The sequence below is a fragment of the Hypoxylon fragiforme genome, assembly GCF_022984875.1.
Source record: "Hypoxylon fragiforme strain CBS 206.31 chromosome Unknown GGS25scaffold_9, whole genome shotgun sequence".
NCBI lineage: Eukaryota > Fungi > Ascomycota > Sordariomycetes > Xylariales > Hypoxylaceae > Hypoxylon > Hypoxylon fragiforme.
In genome coordinates this window covers 1,386,562-1,404,031 of record NW_026054764.1, presented here as the reverse complement: position 1 = coordinate 1,404,031, position 17,470 = coordinate 1,386,562, and the positions used below count along the sequence as shown (strand labels likewise).

At 49.9% G+C, this 17,470-nt stretch overlaps 8 protein-coding genes across 8 annotated transcripts; 6 read left to right on the top strand and 2 right to left on the bottom strand.

Annotated features, from left to right (window-relative positions):
- The first annotated feature begins 1 nt into the window (after position 1).
- GGS25DRAFT_507304 (uncharacterized protein) lies at positions 2 to 1,130 on the top strand. Its single transcript, XM_049262379.1, has 2 exons — positions 2 to 232; positions 418 to 1,130. Exons 1-2 carry the CDS (start codon positions 230 to 232, stop codon positions 835 to 837), a joined length of 423 nt encoding a protein of 140 aa, XP_049113086.1. The 5' UTR covers positions 2 to 229; the 3' UTR covers positions 838 to 1,130.
- A 141-nt stretch (positions 1,131 to 1,271) lies between these two features.
- On the top strand, positions 1,272 to 3,714 carry GGS25DRAFT_451077 (uncharacterized protein). The gene has a single exon (XM_049258830.1). The coding sequence runs from the start codon at positions 1,645 to 1,647 to the stop codon at positions 3,364 to 3,366; it is 1,722 nt and encodes a 573-aa protein (XP_049113085.1). The 5' UTR covers positions 1,272 to 1,644; the 3' UTR covers positions 3,367 to 3,714.
- GGS25DRAFT_525462 (uncharacterized protein) lies at positions 3,590 to 5,434 on the bottom strand (the record flags this gene model as incomplete). Its single annotated transcript, XM_049264790.1, has 4 exons — positions 3,590 to 3,912; positions 4,064 to 4,827; positions 4,958 to 5,016; positions 5,168 to 5,434. 4 exons carry the CDS (start codon positions 5,432 to 5,434, stop codon positions 3,590 to 3,592), a joined length of 1,413 nt encoding a protein of 470 aa, XP_049113084.1.
- A 1,905-nt stretch (positions 5,435 to 7,339) lies between these two features.
- GGS25DRAFT_525461 (general substrate transporter) lies at positions 7,340 to 9,239 on the top strand (the record flags this gene model as incomplete). The annotated part of the gene is made up of 5 exons (XM_049264789.1): positions 7,340 to 7,435; positions 7,502 to 7,578; positions 7,647 to 7,885; positions 7,949 to 8,995; positions 9,100 to 9,239. The coding sequence occupies 5 exons, from the start codon at positions 7,340 to 7,342 to the stop codon at positions 9,237 to 9,239; spliced, it is 1,599 nt and encodes a 532-aa protein (XP_049113083.1).
- Positions 9,240 to 9,825: 586 nt separating this feature from the next.
- GGS25DRAFT_507274 (uncharacterized protein) lies at positions 9,826 to 11,801 on the top strand. The gene is made up of 2 exons (XM_049262377.1): positions 9,826 to 11,663; positions 11,722 to 11,801. The coding sequence occupies exon 1, from the start codon at positions 10,214 to 10,216 to the stop codon at positions 11,165 to 11,167; it is 954 nt and encodes a 317-aa protein (XP_049113082.1). The 5' UTR covers positions 9,826 to 10,213; the 3' UTR covers positions 11,168 to 11,663; positions 11,722 to 11,801.
- On the top strand, positions 11,689 to 13,039 carry GGS25DRAFT_450778 (ribosomal protein S5 domain 2-like protein). Its single transcript, XM_049258828.1, has 2 exons — positions 11,689 to 12,261; positions 12,386 to 13,039. Exons 1-2 carry the CDS (start codon positions 11,930 to 11,932, stop codon positions 12,897 to 12,899), a joined length of 846 nt encoding a protein of 281 aa, XP_049113081.1. The 5' UTR covers positions 11,689 to 11,929; the 3' UTR covers positions 12,900 to 13,039.
- Positions 13,040 to 13,178: 139 nt separating this feature from the next.
- Positions 13,179 to 14,747, bottom strand: GGS25DRAFT_525458 (thioredoxin-domain-containing protein; the record flags this gene model as incomplete). The annotated part of the gene is made up of 2 exons (XM_049264788.1): positions 13,179 to 14,507; positions 14,589 to 14,747. 2 exons carry the CDS (start codon positions 14,745 to 14,747, stop codon positions 13,179 to 13,181), a joined length of 1,488 nt encoding a protein of 495 aa, XP_049113080.1.
- A 1,009-nt stretch (positions 14,748 to 15,756) lies between these two features.
- GGS25DRAFT_525457 (DUF605-domain-containing protein) lies at positions 15,757 to 17,184 on the top strand (the record flags this gene model as incomplete). The annotated part of the gene is made up of 4 exons (XM_049264787.1): positions 15,757 to 15,859; positions 15,924 to 16,024; positions 16,096 to 16,223; positions 16,284 to 17,184. 4 exons carry the CDS (start codon positions 15,757 to 15,759, stop codon positions 17,182 to 17,184), a joined length of 1,233 nt encoding a protein of 410 aa, XP_049113079.1.
- Between the last annotated feature and the right edge of the window lie 286 nt (positions 17,185 to 17,470).

Sequence of the window (17,470 nt, the reverse complement as noted above, 5' to 3'; positions counted from 1 at the left end):
TTTCTAAAAGCCCTGGAGTACTTTACGCGGCTGCCACGTGCTATCGCGTTTGCATTGTGCTACCAAATACGCTTATCCTTCCAGTGCTGCAGTCACAGCAGGCATACATAAATTATATAGTACATATAGTTATATGCACATACCTAAAGCTCGACATCTTCCGAAATACTTACACTTGAGGTACCTATTTACCTAATACTCAAATCGTTGGCTCTCAAGAATTTATAAGATGGTATGTTACAATGAAGCATTGCAGTTTGTAAGGAGATCTACAAACATGGAATATTACTGGCAGATTACTGGTGACTGTTGGTGCACTCCTACCTTTTAACCTATCTACCTCTCTAGTGATAGCACACTTACTCACCAGTCGGCATGTTACTTCATATTGATAAAAAACTAACCTGTTCAATGCAGGTCTACCGCGAGTATTTGCGAGACATTGACATGTCGATTCACTTCAAATTTGGGACTCACACCATCTTCCTCTTCGTTGAGCCAAGCACACCGATCAGTGAAATCGCAGCAGAGCTACTAGAAGTCTTGACGGAACGCTATCCGACAGGATTAACTTCCATCGAGGATCAAGCTGTTGTGAAGACTGACCTTCCTAGCGATCCATCACAGATCGTGTTTGGCAAGCCCAAGTCTCCTACCGATCCTAGCCTAGGATGGACAGCTCTCCGTGCTAGTGGGGAGGATACGCTAGTCAAACATCATGTCAAGGACAACGAGAGTTTGGCATTCACATTCAAGCCTAAAGATGCAGGCGAAGACTACGAAGTCAAATTTCAAGTCTTCTACCCGAACCCGGTAGAATATGGAGATGAACAGTAAAAGGGGATGGGCCAATGAAATAGATTCACGAGATATGACTTGACAGATGGACTCATGATTCTGATGAGGGCTTCTAATGTTAAAAGCAGGAAGGGCTATCTTAGACTTAGAATCAGTAAAATAAAATAAAAAACCACCTGAAATCCATTCTGCACTTATTCCCAATATCTGTTTGATATCTAATGTTGCGTTGAATGTTCAATTTTATACAATTTTATATAAATAATCCAACATCGTGGAACCTTGAAAATTTAAAGTTCTAAAATGTGCTATGTAACTAAATTTAGTGAAGAATCTATTGGTGCTCTCCGTAATACTACTATGACGCGGCTAGATGGGGTCCTTATTATGGGCCTTTTTATGTGCTGTAATCTCCGTGGCCAGCGGCCGAGGCAGTAAGAACCTTGGAACTTTTTAGTTACTTTCAGGGTCCATCTCGTCCAAATAATCAAACCCCTTTTTTCTTTTGATAACATATCAAGATGTGACATGATCCATCCAATAAAATAAACATCAGAGTTTCTAATCTAAAAAAAGAAAAAGATTGGATACTAACTAATAGGTACCTAACTAACCTAAGTTAGAGTACATACCTACTTTACCAGGTTGAGAAGCAAAGCCACTAAGATTGCCGTTTCAAAGGACAATGTTCAAAATACCTTCCTTCTTCATTTTTTAGTACTAACTAATACTTACCATCTTTTCAAGTACCTGTTCTTAATTCAGTCATTTAGTCAATTAGTCAATTAATCATTCATTCATTCATTCATTCATTTAAAGGCTTCGGCCACTCATGCACTTTTCTACATGTACTCTGCGACCTCTCTTCGCAATGCTTTGCGGGTTCTGATCCCAATCGCTGTAGCTTGTACTTTTTACCTGTATTTGTATCCTGTCTTTCTTGGATGCGCCTTTCCCCTCCCTCAGCCGGCAGGCCAAACTGAGCTGAACAATGCCGCCGCTTTTCGAGACACGTTGCGACAACATGTGATTCCTTCTTCCAGCAGTGCTGCGCCCTTCCGACTTCTCGCGCTCGGCGACCCCCAGCTCGAAGGCGACACCTCCATCAAAAACTACAACCGCGAGCCCTTCCTTCACTGGACATGGGCAATGCGCCATCTTACCTACAAGACTGAACAACCTTCGCTACGCTGGCGCCTACGGCAGGTAGTTCACGATCTTGTCGATGTCGTCTTCGAGGACATCCCTGATACTCTCGAGTCGATTCGCAAGCGAATAGACCTGTTTGGCAACGATTTTTACCTGGCCCACATATACCGGACCCTACGGTGGTGGACTAGGCCCACCCACGTATCAGTCCTGGGGGATCTGCTGGGAAGCCAGTGGATCAAGGACAAGGAGTTTGCGCGTAGGAGCTGGAGATTTTGGAATCGTTCATTCAAGGGAGCCGAGCGTGTGCCTGACGAAGTTGCTGCTTATCCTTTGGAGGAATACGATTTGGCTGGGTTACTCGGGGTCGAGGATAGCAATGCCGCGGCATGGCGGCGTAGGCTCATCAATGTGGCAGGTAACCACGACATTGGCTATGCCGGTGACCTCACCAAAGCACGGCTAGAGCGATTCGAGCGTGCCTTCGGTAAGGCCGCGTACGAGCTCCGATTCGAGCTTCCTATCACGAACGCCAATGCCAATGCGACGATCTACGATGCGGAGAAAAACCCCGAATCGAATCGCCTATCCCCTGAGCTGCGTATTGTCAATATCAATAACATGAACCTGGACACTCCGGCTGTAGACCAGAGTCTCCAGGACAAGACATATGCTTTCGTAAACGATGTGGTGAACACGGCTTCCGCGGTCGAATATTCCGGACATTTCACGCTGGTTTTGACCCACATCCCCTTGTACAAGCCCGAAGGCGTTTGTGTCGATGCTCCTTACTTCACTTTCCATGCTGGCGGCGGAGTCAAGGAGCAAAATCAGCTCTCTGCGGATGCGTCCCGTGGGTTCTTGGAGGGCATCTTTGGGCTGAGCGGTGACCCTAATGCAGCGGGCCAGGGCAGAGGTCGAAGGGGCGTCGTGATTAATGGTCACGACCACGAAGGCTGCGATACGTACCACTACATAAACCAGACGGCGGAGGGCGACAATCGCCAATGGAGAGTGACTCGGTGGGATAATGCGCAAGCGGCAGGAATACCTGGAAACAGCGAAATACCGGGTTTGAGGGAGGTCACCGTCCGAGCCATGATGGGCGGCTACGGAGGTAATGCTGGGCTGCTTAGTGTGTGGTTCGACGAAAGTACGTGGGAGTGGGAGTTCGAATTCACGAACTGCGCTCTAGGTACTCAGTACTTTTGGTGGTTTGTGCATCTATTCGATTTAATCACGGTTGTCGTGATACTGACTTATGGTGTTGTGCGAATACTGGGAGCGGTTGGCATCGATGTTGAAAATTGGTCTGCTGCGAAAGCCGTAGTCTCTGATTCTATATCCACGAGCAAAGGCGCTCCGAAACTTGTCTACAATGGCAATGGCAACGGCACTGTCCATGGTGATACTAAGTGAGGGTAGGGTTCCCCCTTACGCAACTAGCTAGTGGCGGATCTTCAGGTACGGAAATGTAACGAGTCATGAGTGTGAGGTACCTGTACATATATATGAGGCATAGACAAGGACTTAATGGAGTACTGCATACTATGTAGGTGATCAATAGCGAATAAGCAGAGTTGGCAGCTACACTCACTAATCCTGCTTATTGACTTTTGTTCACGGTGAGGCACCTAGGTATCTACACCACAAAATCCAAAACCACCACCTCGACCCCCTCCCCCCCTTTCTTCTCAGCCCGCGTGAACACAGACAACACACCATCATACTCCAGCCTCTTAGTATCCACCAACGGCTCCGTCGGCGGGAACCCTTCCTCCCGCCTCCACACCAGCTCGTACTTGGCGTATCCCGAGTCCCTCGATGCTTTGAGAATTGTCAGGCCCGGAGTTGAGTGGTCGGGTAGGATCAGGTACAGGTCGTCGTCTTTGCTGATGGCGAGACGCCCGCGCTTCCCGCCTTTGACGCCGTGGACGTGGGGGAGGGCGTGTTGGGTCCATGTACCTGGTTTCGCGTTAGTGGGTAGGGGGATTGTGGTAGGTAGGTATGTTGACCTAGTAAGGGGGGAAAGCAGGAAGCGGAAACAGGATATGAGACGGAAAAGGGGAAGGAATAGAACAAAAATAAAACAGGCAGGTAGGCAGGCCGAACTAACCTTCCGGCGACCGATAATAATGCTTCCACCGCATCTCCCCGTCCAGATTATCCCGGTTCAGCACATGCACGCCGCCCCTCCCATCTACCGCCTGCGCCTCCTGGTTCGCCAAGCCCGAGCCCTTCGGGATCGCAAACGCCGTGATGCCTCCTGCGTCTGGCCTCACCCCTTCTTCCCCCAACCCCGCCACCACCTCCCCGGCGCCGTTATACCACACGCCCAAAGCCTCAGCACCACCACCACCAGCAGAAGAAGGGGACTGCACATCAGCATACGCATAACAGATATCATAGTTATTCTCCCCCGAGTTCGGCCCCGCCTGCCGCTTGTGCTGGACATCGCGCGGGTCATCCCACCCCTCGTAGTGCACGAAGCCGCGGTACACCCAGGTCGCGTGGAGCCGGCCGCGGCGAAAGTCGAGGCCGTGCACGTACGGGTTGTTGGCGACGCCGCGGAGGATCGTGCGCGGGGGGTTGTAGGCGTACGTTCCAGCCTTCTCCTTACTGGAAAGGGAGGGGGAGGAGGAGGGGGAGGAGTACACGCACACATGGTCGTCCCCGAGCCCCGCCTTTCCCGTCCGGAACGAGAAGAGCAGCGCGGACTCCAGCGGCACGAAGCGCGGGTACGTGACGTAGCCGAGCAGGGCGTCGTGCTCCGGGCCGAGGCCGGGGAGACGCGTCAGGTGAGGCGTGAATAGGGCGGCGGACCAGGGGAAGGAGGTGGGCGAGTGGGCTACGCCCGGAATAGAGTGGCGGTAGCGGATTCTATGGGGTTTGAGGGGTTCATATTAGGTGACCGGTTACATTTTATTATCGATTTGGATATCTAAGTGGATATGGATATGGATATTGGGGGGGTACGGAAATGGTTATGGGATGGTTATGCGGTGCCTACCTGTCGCAGTGGTGGTCATAGGAGAGATGGACTGTGCCGTCGCCGGGACAGATGCCGAGCTTAAGTCAACGCACTCGCTTTAGCCTCTCATCCTTTCTTTCATTCTTTCTCTAACTCGCCGTTCCAACACGAAAAAAAAACACCCCTCGTCTACGCACACAAAACAAAAAAAATGCAAGAAGGGAGTTCAACATGCAGTATCCCACCTACCTGTACCGTATTATGCCCATCATCCGTCGTCTGCGGGTAGTCCTCAAAGACGAGCGTCTCCCACGGCCCTGCCGGTAGCAGTAGCTGCCTGCGCGCCAGGTGGACGTACAGCGGCTCCGGGGCGGCAGGCAAGGCAGCGTAGTAGCATGCGTACTGCCAGCCGCCGAACGACTGGACGGCGTCCTGCTGGAACGCGTTCCCGTTCAGCACGCAGCGCCGGTGGGTCGGGTCCGGGCCTAGGACTGATGCCGTGGGGTCTGGTAACATCTTGTTTTCCCTCTCTCTCTCCTTTATTTTCTTGTTCTTGTTCTTCTTACACTGTCAAAATGTAAGGGCAGGGAAAATAGGTAGGTATTGGTGATACAAAACGCCACAATGGAAAAAAAAGGGGCTAGCTGAGACACACGCACTCTCTCTACCTACCTAGGTACTAATGCAGGAAGCTGAATGTAACGGTGACGACCCGGTGGCGGAATGTCACGACACTCGGGGTTCTAGAACGAATTTGAACAGTATCGCGATAGTGTAACACGATACCTCCTGTTCGCAAGTGAGTGCTGGGGAGGCAAAAAAAAAAAAAAGAAGAAAAGTTTCAGGTGGCCTAATCAAAATCAATCTCAATAGTAACGCTCGTACGACAGATTTCCATCTTCAAGCTTTATAGTCTTCAGATCTCCCAAGTGCCGGTGTAGCAATCGCCCGAGTGGGGGGACGATAGGGTGGACGATAGGGGGGGGAGGTTGAAATACGAAGTACCCCATGTGAAAGGGGACTCTAGTCGTGACATACCTAGGTAGGTATCCATGAGTTCATTCTCTTTTTTCCAAGCTGGCATATAGGTAGGTTGAGTTCATGTCATCTATTATTGAAAATGCAAGTCCAGTATAGCGTGTTCCGTAACTAATAGGCTATGTCTAATCAAGCTTTCCATAGTCGAATTTCTATACACTTGGCCCCCGAATTTCTCAACTTGCCGTTCTTTTGCGCTTCTTACACTTACACGTAACCAATGTCAGATGTTACCTAGCTATACCTCTGAGCCCACCTTACCTGACAAGCTATTGGATAGGATAACAAAACCCAACTTCTTCGTTACAGATGTAACCACGAAATATGCACGAAACGACAGTTAGACTTGATCTAGCCTACCATCGATAGCTCATCCCCCGCATTGAGCCTAAAAGCAAAGACGACTTCCGTAGCTACATGGGTAGTGAACAAGCATCAACCTGAATGAACCAGGTACGCTGGTTGGTCGCGTTTAAACCAAAGGGACCAGGAAAACTTCCTGCCACACACCCACGATGACTATTCGGCCCTCAATTTCACTCTCTACAGGTACCTCTCCACTTCCCCTACAACCCCAACCGCTAACCCTGTCAGCTTCTTTCTAGCTCTAGAAGGTGAGCTGATCCTAAAGCTTCTTGACTTTTACGAGGTATTGTCGCTGTGGGCAGGGATTCTCGAGAATTCAGAGCAGAGAACCGCACCATAATTCTAGGAGAAGAAGGAGGGGGTTGGTGTATTGAATGCCGTAGGGACCTATACTAAATTTGTAAATATGTCTAACAAACGATCGCGAGTTGAGCTAGGCAAAAACCCCAGATCTATGGAGAATTCCCCAACCTTGCTTAGGCCTACCCCAGTCTCCAGATCCTCTTGGCCTTGGCCATTCACGGGGTAAAAAGGGCTACCCGCACCAGTGCTGAACCGGCACTATCTAGTCTTGCCAGGATTGCTTCGGTTCGAAAGTCCCCAGCGCTTTTTTGCTCAAAACATACGAGCCTTCTGTTTGGTGGAAGAATGCGGAATTTAGCGATCGCTGGATTTCCACCCATCACAAGGGTCGAGGCATGGATCTACAAAGGGAAAAGAAGCCTCGGGCCCCAGGTCCTCCATTTTACAGTACATAGTACGAAGCTGCGTGACATCTATACCCTAGTCCCGAATAGCGTAGCATTGCAGCGAGGCGACGTGAGTTTATATCAGCAGCATGCATACTTTTAAAGGCAGGATTTCGCTGCTCGCCCTATTTGCTTCTGCTCGCTCTTCTTCTTATGAATCGCTGAAGAGACCGAGCAGCGACGAGCTTCGTCACAACATAAAGAGCCACAAGAGATATTAAGCGCACACAACAAGTGATTTGGGATTACTCCCACCCCTCCAGCAATCATGTCGTTTCTTTTGAAGCGCATAGTCAAAAATGACGCCATGAAAACTGATCCGGAGGAGATCTATGGATGGAGGGTTTATTTGTTGGCTTGCTCCGTAAGTAAACTGTATCTTCCCGATAAGTCCACCTCCGTATAAAGGCTAACGGTTGTTGCCAAATAGGCCTGTTTCGGCGCCATGTCCTTTGGCTGGGATAGCGGTGTAATAGGCGGTGTAATTAACCTCGAATCGTTCAAGGAGTATGTCTTCTTTCTGTTCTTCTTCGCCCTAAGTTTAGGAAAGTTACTGACAAAGCACTCGGTTGCAGAGCTTATGGCCTGAATGGGAAGGAAAACTCTGTGGCAGTAGCTAACCTTTCGGGAAATATCGTATCTGTCTTACAGGCCGGATGTTTCGTAGGCGCTCTGGCAGCCTACCCCCTCACAGATGCATATGGCCGTAGGTATTGCTTGATGGGTGCTGCTTTGTTGACCCTCGTGGGTGTGGTTATGCAAGCTGCTGCTTCTGGTCACCTTGAGCCTATGTATATCGGCCGTTTCGTCTCCGGTAAGGGTTTCGAATCTCAAGGGGTCCATAGTCTCCATGTGCTAATATAAAACCATCATTCAGGTCTTGGAGTTGGCACATCCAGCGTTATCAACCCGATTTACGTCACCGAGAATGCGCCTCGTGCCATTCGTGGCCTGCTTACTGGCATGTACCAGCTCTTTATCGTTACTGGAGGCATGATAGCATTCTGGGGTAATTACTCGGTCAGTGTACACTTAAGCGGCGCCAAGCAGTACATCGTACCGCTCTCCGTGCAGGGGTTGCCTGCTTTCCTACTCTTCTTTCTGATGGCAATCTGTAACGAATCACCTCGATACCTGGCTCGCAAGGACCGTTGGGAGGAGGCGAAGGCAGTGCTGACACGGATTCGGAACCTTCCACCTGATCACCCGTATCTGCTGGACGAGTTCCAGGAGATCGCCGACCAGCTGGAATACGAACGACGCCTCATGGGCGATGCCACCTTCTGGACATTGCAAAAAGAGATGTGGACTGTTAAGACCAACCGTAAGCGAGCGATCCTCAGCATCGGCCTCATGATTGCGCAACAGATGACAGGTACCAATGCAATCAACACATACGCGCCGCAAATCTTCCAGAACCTAGGAATCACGGGAACGTCGAACTCGCTGCTCAGCACGGGTGTTTATGGCATCGTTAAGGTGGTTGCATGCGCGCTGTTCTTATTATTTATGGCGGATTCCCTGGGTCGGCGGCGCTCACTGCTCACCTCGTCTGTTGGACAGGCCTTCTGCATGTTCTATATTGGTCTCTACGTACGCATCTCACCACCCGTGGAAAATGCGCCAGTGCCGGGTGCAGGCTACTTTGCACTCGTGTGCGTCTTTATATTCGCCGCCTTCTTCCAGTTTGGCTGGGGTCCCGCATGCTGGATCTTGGTCTCCGAGATACCAGCTGCGCGACTACGGCCTATGAACGTCGCATTGGCATCTGCCACACAATGGCTTTTTAACTTTGTCGTCGCCCGCGCTGTGCCCAACATGCTGGCTACTGTCGGAGACCACGGGTACGGAACTTATCTGATCTTCGGTAGTTTTTGTGTGATAATGTTCTTCTTTGTCTGGTTTTGCATCCCCGAGACGAAAGGTATGTCAAATTCGCTTTCCCCCTTTGGAATTCGCTGTTTGTTTGGAAAGGGGGCTCAAAGCTGTGGATAGAATCATGATAACTAACACTCAATTTTCTTGTAGGAGTTTCTCTCGAGCATATGGACCAGTTATTTGGTGTTCCTGAGCATGAACATAAGGATATGACTGGGGGCGCGAAGAGTCCTGTAGCGAGAGTGGAAATCGAAGAGCATCCTAGTAGGTCGGATACTAAAAGCGTATAACGCAGGTGAAAATAGTAAGGTTAGGTAGAGGTATGATATCTAGGTTCCTAGTAGGTGCATAGCTTGGGGACATAGGTGTAGGTGCTACTGGAATTTCAAGTAATTGTCCTCTACTCGTGATTTATATCATCCACTTGTGTAGTTGAAAGATTGAAGTTTTTGGCTTTTGAGGTTCAGAACCTTTGAACCTTGAACCTGCAGTGCGACAAGCCAGTGCCACCTGCTAAAGCCTAAAACAGACAGTGAGTGAGTAGGTACCTAGGATATGCGATGTCGGTATTACCTTTATCCATGACCCGCCGAGGTCATCACGTCACTGGTTAAAATCCACTATCCTGGCCTAGGAGTTAAACTTAGAAGGCAGATTTAAAGCCGTGCTTCCCGAATCACTTGATCACTTGCCTGTAAAGTACCTACCTAGCCAGGCTTCGTTAGTGGCTAACTTAGATGTTCCATTCTAAAAACCAAAACCACCAAAATCTTCCGATTGAATCAACTTTCTATCTGGATCAACTCCTCTAACCTTAGGTGTCTTCTACCGACCTTGTCCCCTCTCCAATTCAAACTCATTGGTCTTTTGATACTTCACCTTTCATCCCGATTCTTAGCCTATTTGTGTCTTTCAACTGACTCTTTAATGAGACATACGATATACTGCATACTACCAACCTACTGTATTATTTTATTCAAGATGGCAGCCCCGAGTGCTGCGTTTTAGAGGGTGTTGCCATTTGTTGAAGTATCACGATGGCACCACCCTCGCGCTGCCTCTCTGTACCTCGATTCTTTGACCAATTGCCCTACTTAGTAGATACACCATAAATCGAATAACTTCCTGGACAACTCTTGTGAACGATCTCAGTGAACCATTACCGTTTTTACTATTATATCCGAAAATAGACTGTCGCGTAATCACACTCGCATTCTGCCCACGTGCAAATTTGCATCACCATACAACCCGACATACATACAAGATGCGTCGTAAATTTGGCGCTGGAAAGGGTTCGCGGGCTGCGAGCGCAGCTCTGGGCCCAACTCCCAAATCTTCAGCACTCACTACCCCACCCAGCTCAGCATTTCCTTCGACGTATGCTTCGGAAGCCGAGTATGATCTGAATGACGAAGTCGCAAATATCCCCATAGGTGCCCTTTCTTTAGATGCATCTTCGTCGACCCCCCGCAAATCGAAACGCATGAAGCAACCACCCTTTCGGTTTCTCGACCTCCCATCCGAATTACGCCTCAAGGTTTATGGCTACCATTTCGCCACAACTGGCGATGTGCTTGACCTTGACCCCGAAAACCACAAGAGGATCCATCAGAAATTGGCCATTCTACGAACCTGCCGCACTATATACCTAGAAGCATCGTATCTCTTCTATAGCACACACCCTGTTCGCATCTTTCCTACGCACCCGGGGCGATTCTTCAAGACAAAGAAGCCGCTCCTTGCGCGCATGAAACCAAACCAACGAGCATGTATGACTTCACTGGAACTACGATTGGGGCCGGGCTGGAGCAAGCCGCCTCGCGGGTGGGTGGTTAACCCTGGATTGGGTCTGGCAGATTGTACGAATGTCACGAAGCTTACCGTCTTCATCGAATGCGATCCGGGAAATGACATATTCAGGGGGTTCCGTCAGCCAGACAACTTCTACGAGCGATTCTCCAAGTCTTTGCTGTTGGATGTTCTTGAGGAGATGCCGTGGGTTGAGCGAATCGAGTTCGATGCATGGCCTAGCGTTAAGAAGTCAGGGGCACTGATGCGTGGACTGATGGAACTCTCGACCTCACGAGGGCTCAGGATTATCTGGGGTAAGGAGAGGGGATGGACGGATGCGGAGGAGATAGAACCGCAACCGGCGTTAAACCTCAATGATCCCCTTTTCATTGACCACAGTAATCCGGGTATTATGGTGGTTGTGTAGGACAATGCACAAGTATTTGGATGGACTGCAACGCTCTAAGATTGAGACTGAAATTGATGACCGACTAGAGCTATGAGTGATGAATTCAAAGGGGCAATTGGCCGTTTCTTATTATTATTCCCTACCACTATCTGCTCTAATGGATGTATATAGTGTAGCTGTGCGTGTACAAACACACCTCTCATTTCTCCGGTAATGGCTCTGACCTAGGGGGATAACTAAATGCTATTACCATTCTCCCTTCTAGTTGGTGTTATGTAAAATACTGGAAATATTTCAAGGTCGTAGATAATAGGTGACTGGCCACTAATATACTACGTGCTACTACAGAGGGTATGTACGTAATGACAAGAGGCTAAATTGTTACCCAGATGCAATCTCTTACCTACTTCACTCTACTGTACTTGAATTTGTACATTAAGACTGCATCGATGATGGATCATGGCATAATGGCATAAGTAACGTTATCACTTATCAGCTCAGTTCCGTTATCGTCGTAGGTTATCTCCACCTTTTTTGCTCTACCAACCCGTGACCCCACTAAAAATATCTAGGTATTCTAGATTTGCGACAGCAGCCCTGGAGCATGAACTTCTAACCTAAGCTCTCCCAATCCCACTATTACGTACCTTTACAAAACCAGATTACAAACAAACCATCCAAGCATACGGGAGAGAAGAGAAGAGGAGGAAATACTTAGAGAGGTCACCCAATAGGCGAAAAAAAAAACAACAACGGGAAGGGCAGCAAGGGACAGACATAATGCCCCTCGACAGTTCCATCTACACCCTCGGGCTCCTGCGCATCGACGGCCGGTGCTGGAAAGATCTGCGCCATCTCAACGCGCAGATTCACACCCAGGCTAGTGCCGATGGCTCCGCCTACTTCGAAATGGGCAACACCAAGGTCATGTGCGTGATCAACGGCCCCAACGAAGAAGGCCGGCAACGTCGCGGCGGCCAAGCGAGTTCTTCAGGTGCTGCTACGGGAGGAGGAGGAAGCTTAGGAAGTACTGGGAATGCCGAGATTCTCGTCAGTATTGATGTCGGCGGGTTCAGTACCGTCGACAGGAAGAAGAGGGCCCGGAGCGACAAGTGAGTTTTCCTTTCCCTTTTCTCCGTTCGGTTGTCCTACCCTACCTCCTACGCACGTTGGTATTAGGCAGGCAGGTATGCTCTGCTTGCATATACTAACCGTGGGACCAAACAAACCCAACAGGCGCATCCAAGAGCTCCAGACAACCATTGCCAATGCGTTCAGCACGGTTCTGCACACGCACCTATTCCCACGATCCAGCATCTCCATATCTCTGTACGTGCTCTCGCAAGACGGGTCTCTGCTCGCCTGCCTCATCAACGCCGCCACCCTCGCCCTCATCGACGCCGGCATCAACATCAACGACTACCTCGTCGCCTGCACCGGCGGCAGCACCTCCTCCCACTCCGCCGCCGACGACAGCGCCGACCCCATCGTCGACCTCAACGGCCAGGAGGAGCAGGAGCTTCCGTTTCTCACCGTCGCCACCCTCGGCGCCACCGACAAGGTCATCGTGCTGGTGTGCGAGAGCAGGGTCCAGATTAGTCGCTTGGAGGGCATGATGGTCGCTGCTGCCGATGGCTGCAAAAAGATTCGCGAATACCTCGACTCCAAAGTGAGGGAAAGGGGCGATAGGATGGTGAAGGAGGGTGCTGTGGCGAAGGGCGCGAGTATGGCTTTAGATATTGAAGCTTAAGGGTAGTAGAGCAAGGAGGAAAGCCACCGATCAAGGGAACATGAATGAAGAAGAAGAAGAACAAACCCATAGAAAAAGAGAGAAAGAAAATAATAACACGTGGTAGACATTTGGGTGTCATGATGGATATAACATATCAATTGGCAGGCGTTTACAAAGCATAGACTCGTCTTGTTACGGGTAAGTCAATCCCCTTTCAAAAAGTTGTATTTTTGTTTTGCTTTTACATTGTTAAGACTGAACTGCCTGCTACGATGCTAAAATCGAATTACTCCAGACCTACAGCTCCTCATGCTCCCGCTCCTTGGCCGGGGTAGCTTCAGGAGTCGGCTCTGTACCCTCAGTAGGCGTCTCCGTGTCGGTTTCAACCTCCACTTCCACGGACTCCTCAACCTTGACCTCGACTGTCTCAGCCGGCTCTTCCTTTGTGGTCGTCTCCTCGACGACTTCGCCGATTACGCCTTCGGGCAACTTCTTCTTAGAGCCCTCGCCTAATCGGATGGCGTCGATCCAGCTTTCTACAGTTTCGAGGCTGTAGTCTCCCTCGTAATGGCGCCACCATCCCCTCTTGCCATTGACAGCGACGATTTCGATCTCACGAGAGAGTTCGAGGCTCTTGAAGACTGACGCCGCAGCTTCATTGTCAGTGTGTACTTCGAAGAATGGGAACAGGTGGCGTTGTCCATGGACATGCTTCAATGCTAGCTCGGCTAAGCTGCTAAGAGCCTTCTCGGCGGTCTCGCCATGAGTGGAGGGCACGAAGGCAAGCACACAGGTGTGGGATTTGCGGTTTAGGCACTCCTTGGTTAACTGATCGGCCTCGGTAATCGCTGGGATGGGCGGCGCAACTTCGACCGGCCTTTCGGGAGCCTCAGTGATTCCAGGCGACTCGGGCTCAGTCTCGGTTGTCTTGGAGCTGGACTCGGTGGATTTGGAAGATGCTTTTTTGTCCTTCTTCTCAGTCTTCTTCTCGGCTTTCTTCCCTCCGTTTGACTTGAGACCTGTCGAGTCTGGGTTCGGTTGGCCGGCTTGCGACAAGAACTTGACCATATCGTCCTTCTTCAGCTCCCCATCGTACAACAAGCTTTCTTTATCGCCACCCGGCAGTAGTACTAGAGTCGGGTAGGACTTGATACCAAATATCTGGTTGGCCTTGGTCTCCTTGTCCCGAATCTGCGCAACAGTGATAACGTCGAGGAAGTCAATGGCAATACTCTTGAGTAAAGCGCTCGTGGTGCCTTTCTCTGTGAATAGAATTGCCTTGGCCGTATCGTTGTCAGAAGATAGGAAGGTGTCAATCTCCTTGTCGGTCACACGCTTGACATGGTTGTTGATCTTGTCCACGACGGTATCCACGATGCCCTTGGCTGTGCGTGGCCCGTTGTAGTCTTCCACGACCGGCTTCCCCTTCTTGCCCTTGCCCGGCCGCACTGTCTTCAGGGTCGGGAACCCCTTGACGCCCATTGCGCTGCATAGTTGCTTGTTCTCATCCTCGTCGCAGTTCACGGCCGCAACGCGAGCGAGTCCATCGAGATTCTTCGCGGCTTTCTCGTAGGCGGGCTTGAGGTTCTGGCAGTGTCCGCACCATGGCGCGTAGAATTCGACGACCTGTGGTCAATGTAGTTAGTATTCCGGTGGGTGGTAGGTCACGTTCTACATAGGTTGTGCGGTATCTGTATCTAGACTTACAGAGGTATAGTTGGACCTGTTGATCACGCGGTCGAAGTTCTTGGCGTCGACTTGGACTACGGGGGAGCTCTTGAGGTATAGGCTAGCCTGTACGGCCGGCAGAGCGGAGAGCAGAGTTACCGCAGCAATAGCTGTGGTGGGGATGTTGAAGGTGTGCATTGCAGATGATCGATCTGCTTTTTTTGTTCCGAAGTTTTGATCTTACGATTGGTCAAGAGGGGCACTGGGGGGTACAATGGCAAATGGTTATGTATAGGTATATAGCAGTCTTGGACAAGACCAAAGCTATGTAGTCTTCAAGTAAAGAAAAAGTAAAAAGAGGGAAAGTATCAAACCGTAGTGCTCACAATTCCAACGTGTTCGTTATATGTACGAGGGGGAGAGGAAAGGATTGGGTTTATGACAGATCATCCGTTCCTTTTTGACGGTTCGTCACACGGCGCAAAGGAATATGTATTATGTAGGAATTTTAAGCAGGTACGCTATGCTAGGTAGGTAAGGTGTTCTGAAGCTTTGCTTGTGTGGTGTGGTTTGCTCAATCGAGCAAAAGGCCACGGTGGAAATTCGATTCGATTCGTTAAGAGACTACGCTAGGTTACTTTGCCCCTCTTCCCGCAGAAGTTGAGGATGTTGATTGGCTGGGTTGGGAAAATCTGGGGTAATCTGTGGCTGAGATCTAACTAACGTTACCTTAAACCTTGAGAGTTGGAAACTGTGGCGCGAGCTATACGTATCGAAGGGGTCCAAGCCAAGCAGCCAGTTCCTTATCAATTTCAAATTCCATCAAGGGTCACAGTGACGGAATTCGCTTGGTGGGGAACTAAAGTTGAGTTACTTATGTAGGTACCCAGTACCTGTGACGCGGGGGCCAAGATCCCAACACTCGAAGGTTTGAACTTCAGATGCGCCTAATTCTTTTCAGTATAGACTCATACTTTACATATTCATATTCGACGATACTCGCTTACCTACTACCTACTTATCCACTAAAGTAGCTGACGACGTTTCACCACGTTACCCTCATCAAGGACACTAGGCTGCACCTAGGTTCTTTTCTAGTATTCTTATAGCTCAACCGACAGCAACCTACATCTCTCTCCCTTACCTATTTTTCGATCGGCCGAATATCAACTTGCGCTCTTCGTGATAGAGCACCCGCCTCCTCGCGATGGCCTCCAATATACCCCCGAAGATAAAACAGGCGGGCATCACTCCCTTCATCATACGCGCCAACCAACTTGAGACTGCAAAGCCTGTTATTGCCTACTGGTGTATGCGCAATCCACTACTGTTCTACCAGCAAACAACAATTTTTAACCTCTAAACATATAACAGGTTTCTACTGGGCCGTCAACCAAATCCTTGGTAAAGGACTTCACTCCGCTGACGATGAATCTCTCCAATTCACTACGAACCTGATGGAAAGGTTGGAGCAGGTAGGAGATTAACCCGGTTTTCAATATTCATTCAATAGCACCCAGTCCTCTAATCACTTTCTTGGATATAGATTAAAGGATCACAAGTTGGAAATGATGCGATACACGACGACGCTGCCGGGCAGGCATATGTAGAGCAGTTTGCGCAAGAGACCTTCGAAAGAGCGATTCGACCGTTGAAAGCCAACAAAGTGACTCAGTACAGACTCACCATTAAGCGACCCGATCACTAAGAGTCTTGATCGCTAACATTTGTTAGGCAAACTGCGAGTACTTTCGAGGCCGCGGCCACGTTCTATCAACTAGTGAATATCTGGGGGACACCAGATGCCGAAACACAAGGGAAGATCAAATATGCAAAGTGGAATGCCGCCCGCATCTTGAAAGCGATTAAGGAGGGCAAGGATCCCAACGAGTCGAACCCAAAACAAGAAGAGAATGAGCTAGATCAAGCTACACCAGCACTCGACCCGAATGACCCGGAAGTGCAGATGATCAAGGGTGCACAACCGAGACAACCTACTGTAGAAGAAGTGCCAGATGAAGATGCATCGAGGAGTTATCAACCTTTTCCTGCCCCCGTATCGGCGCCAACGTCGCCTACAGCTCCAGTGGCACCAGGCCCTGAACAAGTGTCTCCTATAGCACCGCCTAGCGTACCTACACCAGAGCCAGGGGGCTACTTTCCCAGCACGGGCAGCGCTCCGGACACTTTGGACTTACCGTCTATGTCGGATATGCCACCCCCGGGCACGGCTCCTTACAACCCAGTGGGCCCTCCGCCCGTATTACCGAGCCCTAGTTCTCATCAACCGGGCGAGCCACCAAGCATCGCTTCGACACCTCAGGACTTTTACCGTCGGGAGCCTACACCACCGGTGGTCTCACAAGGTCCGTCACGAGTTCGGACACAGGCAGCTCCTCCTAATCCGCCTGCAAGTACCGGCCATAATTACTACACTCCACCCCCGCAGCCCGTCGCCCCAGCTCAACAGTATGGTGGGAACAACGCACCGTCAAATGCATACAACACGGACGATATGGCGATTGTGCAGGCGCAAAAGCATGCTAAGTGGGCGATTTCGGCGCTTAATTTTGAAGACGTGTCAACAGCTGTGCGGGAGCTGCAGGCGGCGCTGGCCACTCTCGGAGCTCGATAGTTTTAAAACTTTTGTTATTGAAAGAGAATGGGAATTTAATAACATGATGATAGTTGAATGGAAAGCCGATATCCCCACCGTCTATAATGACTAAATGACATGTGAGATTGTGTAGTATCGGCGAATGGAGTGCATTTAGTAATATCCATGATGTTAAGAGCTCCGGTGCACTAGGTATCTAATTCCTTCTATGGGCCGTTTCCAGGGGCACCTATAGGTCACCTATGATTAATTTCTCGCGTTTCTGTTGTTTCCTACATCCGGGGCAGCATTTGTTCGGGATGCG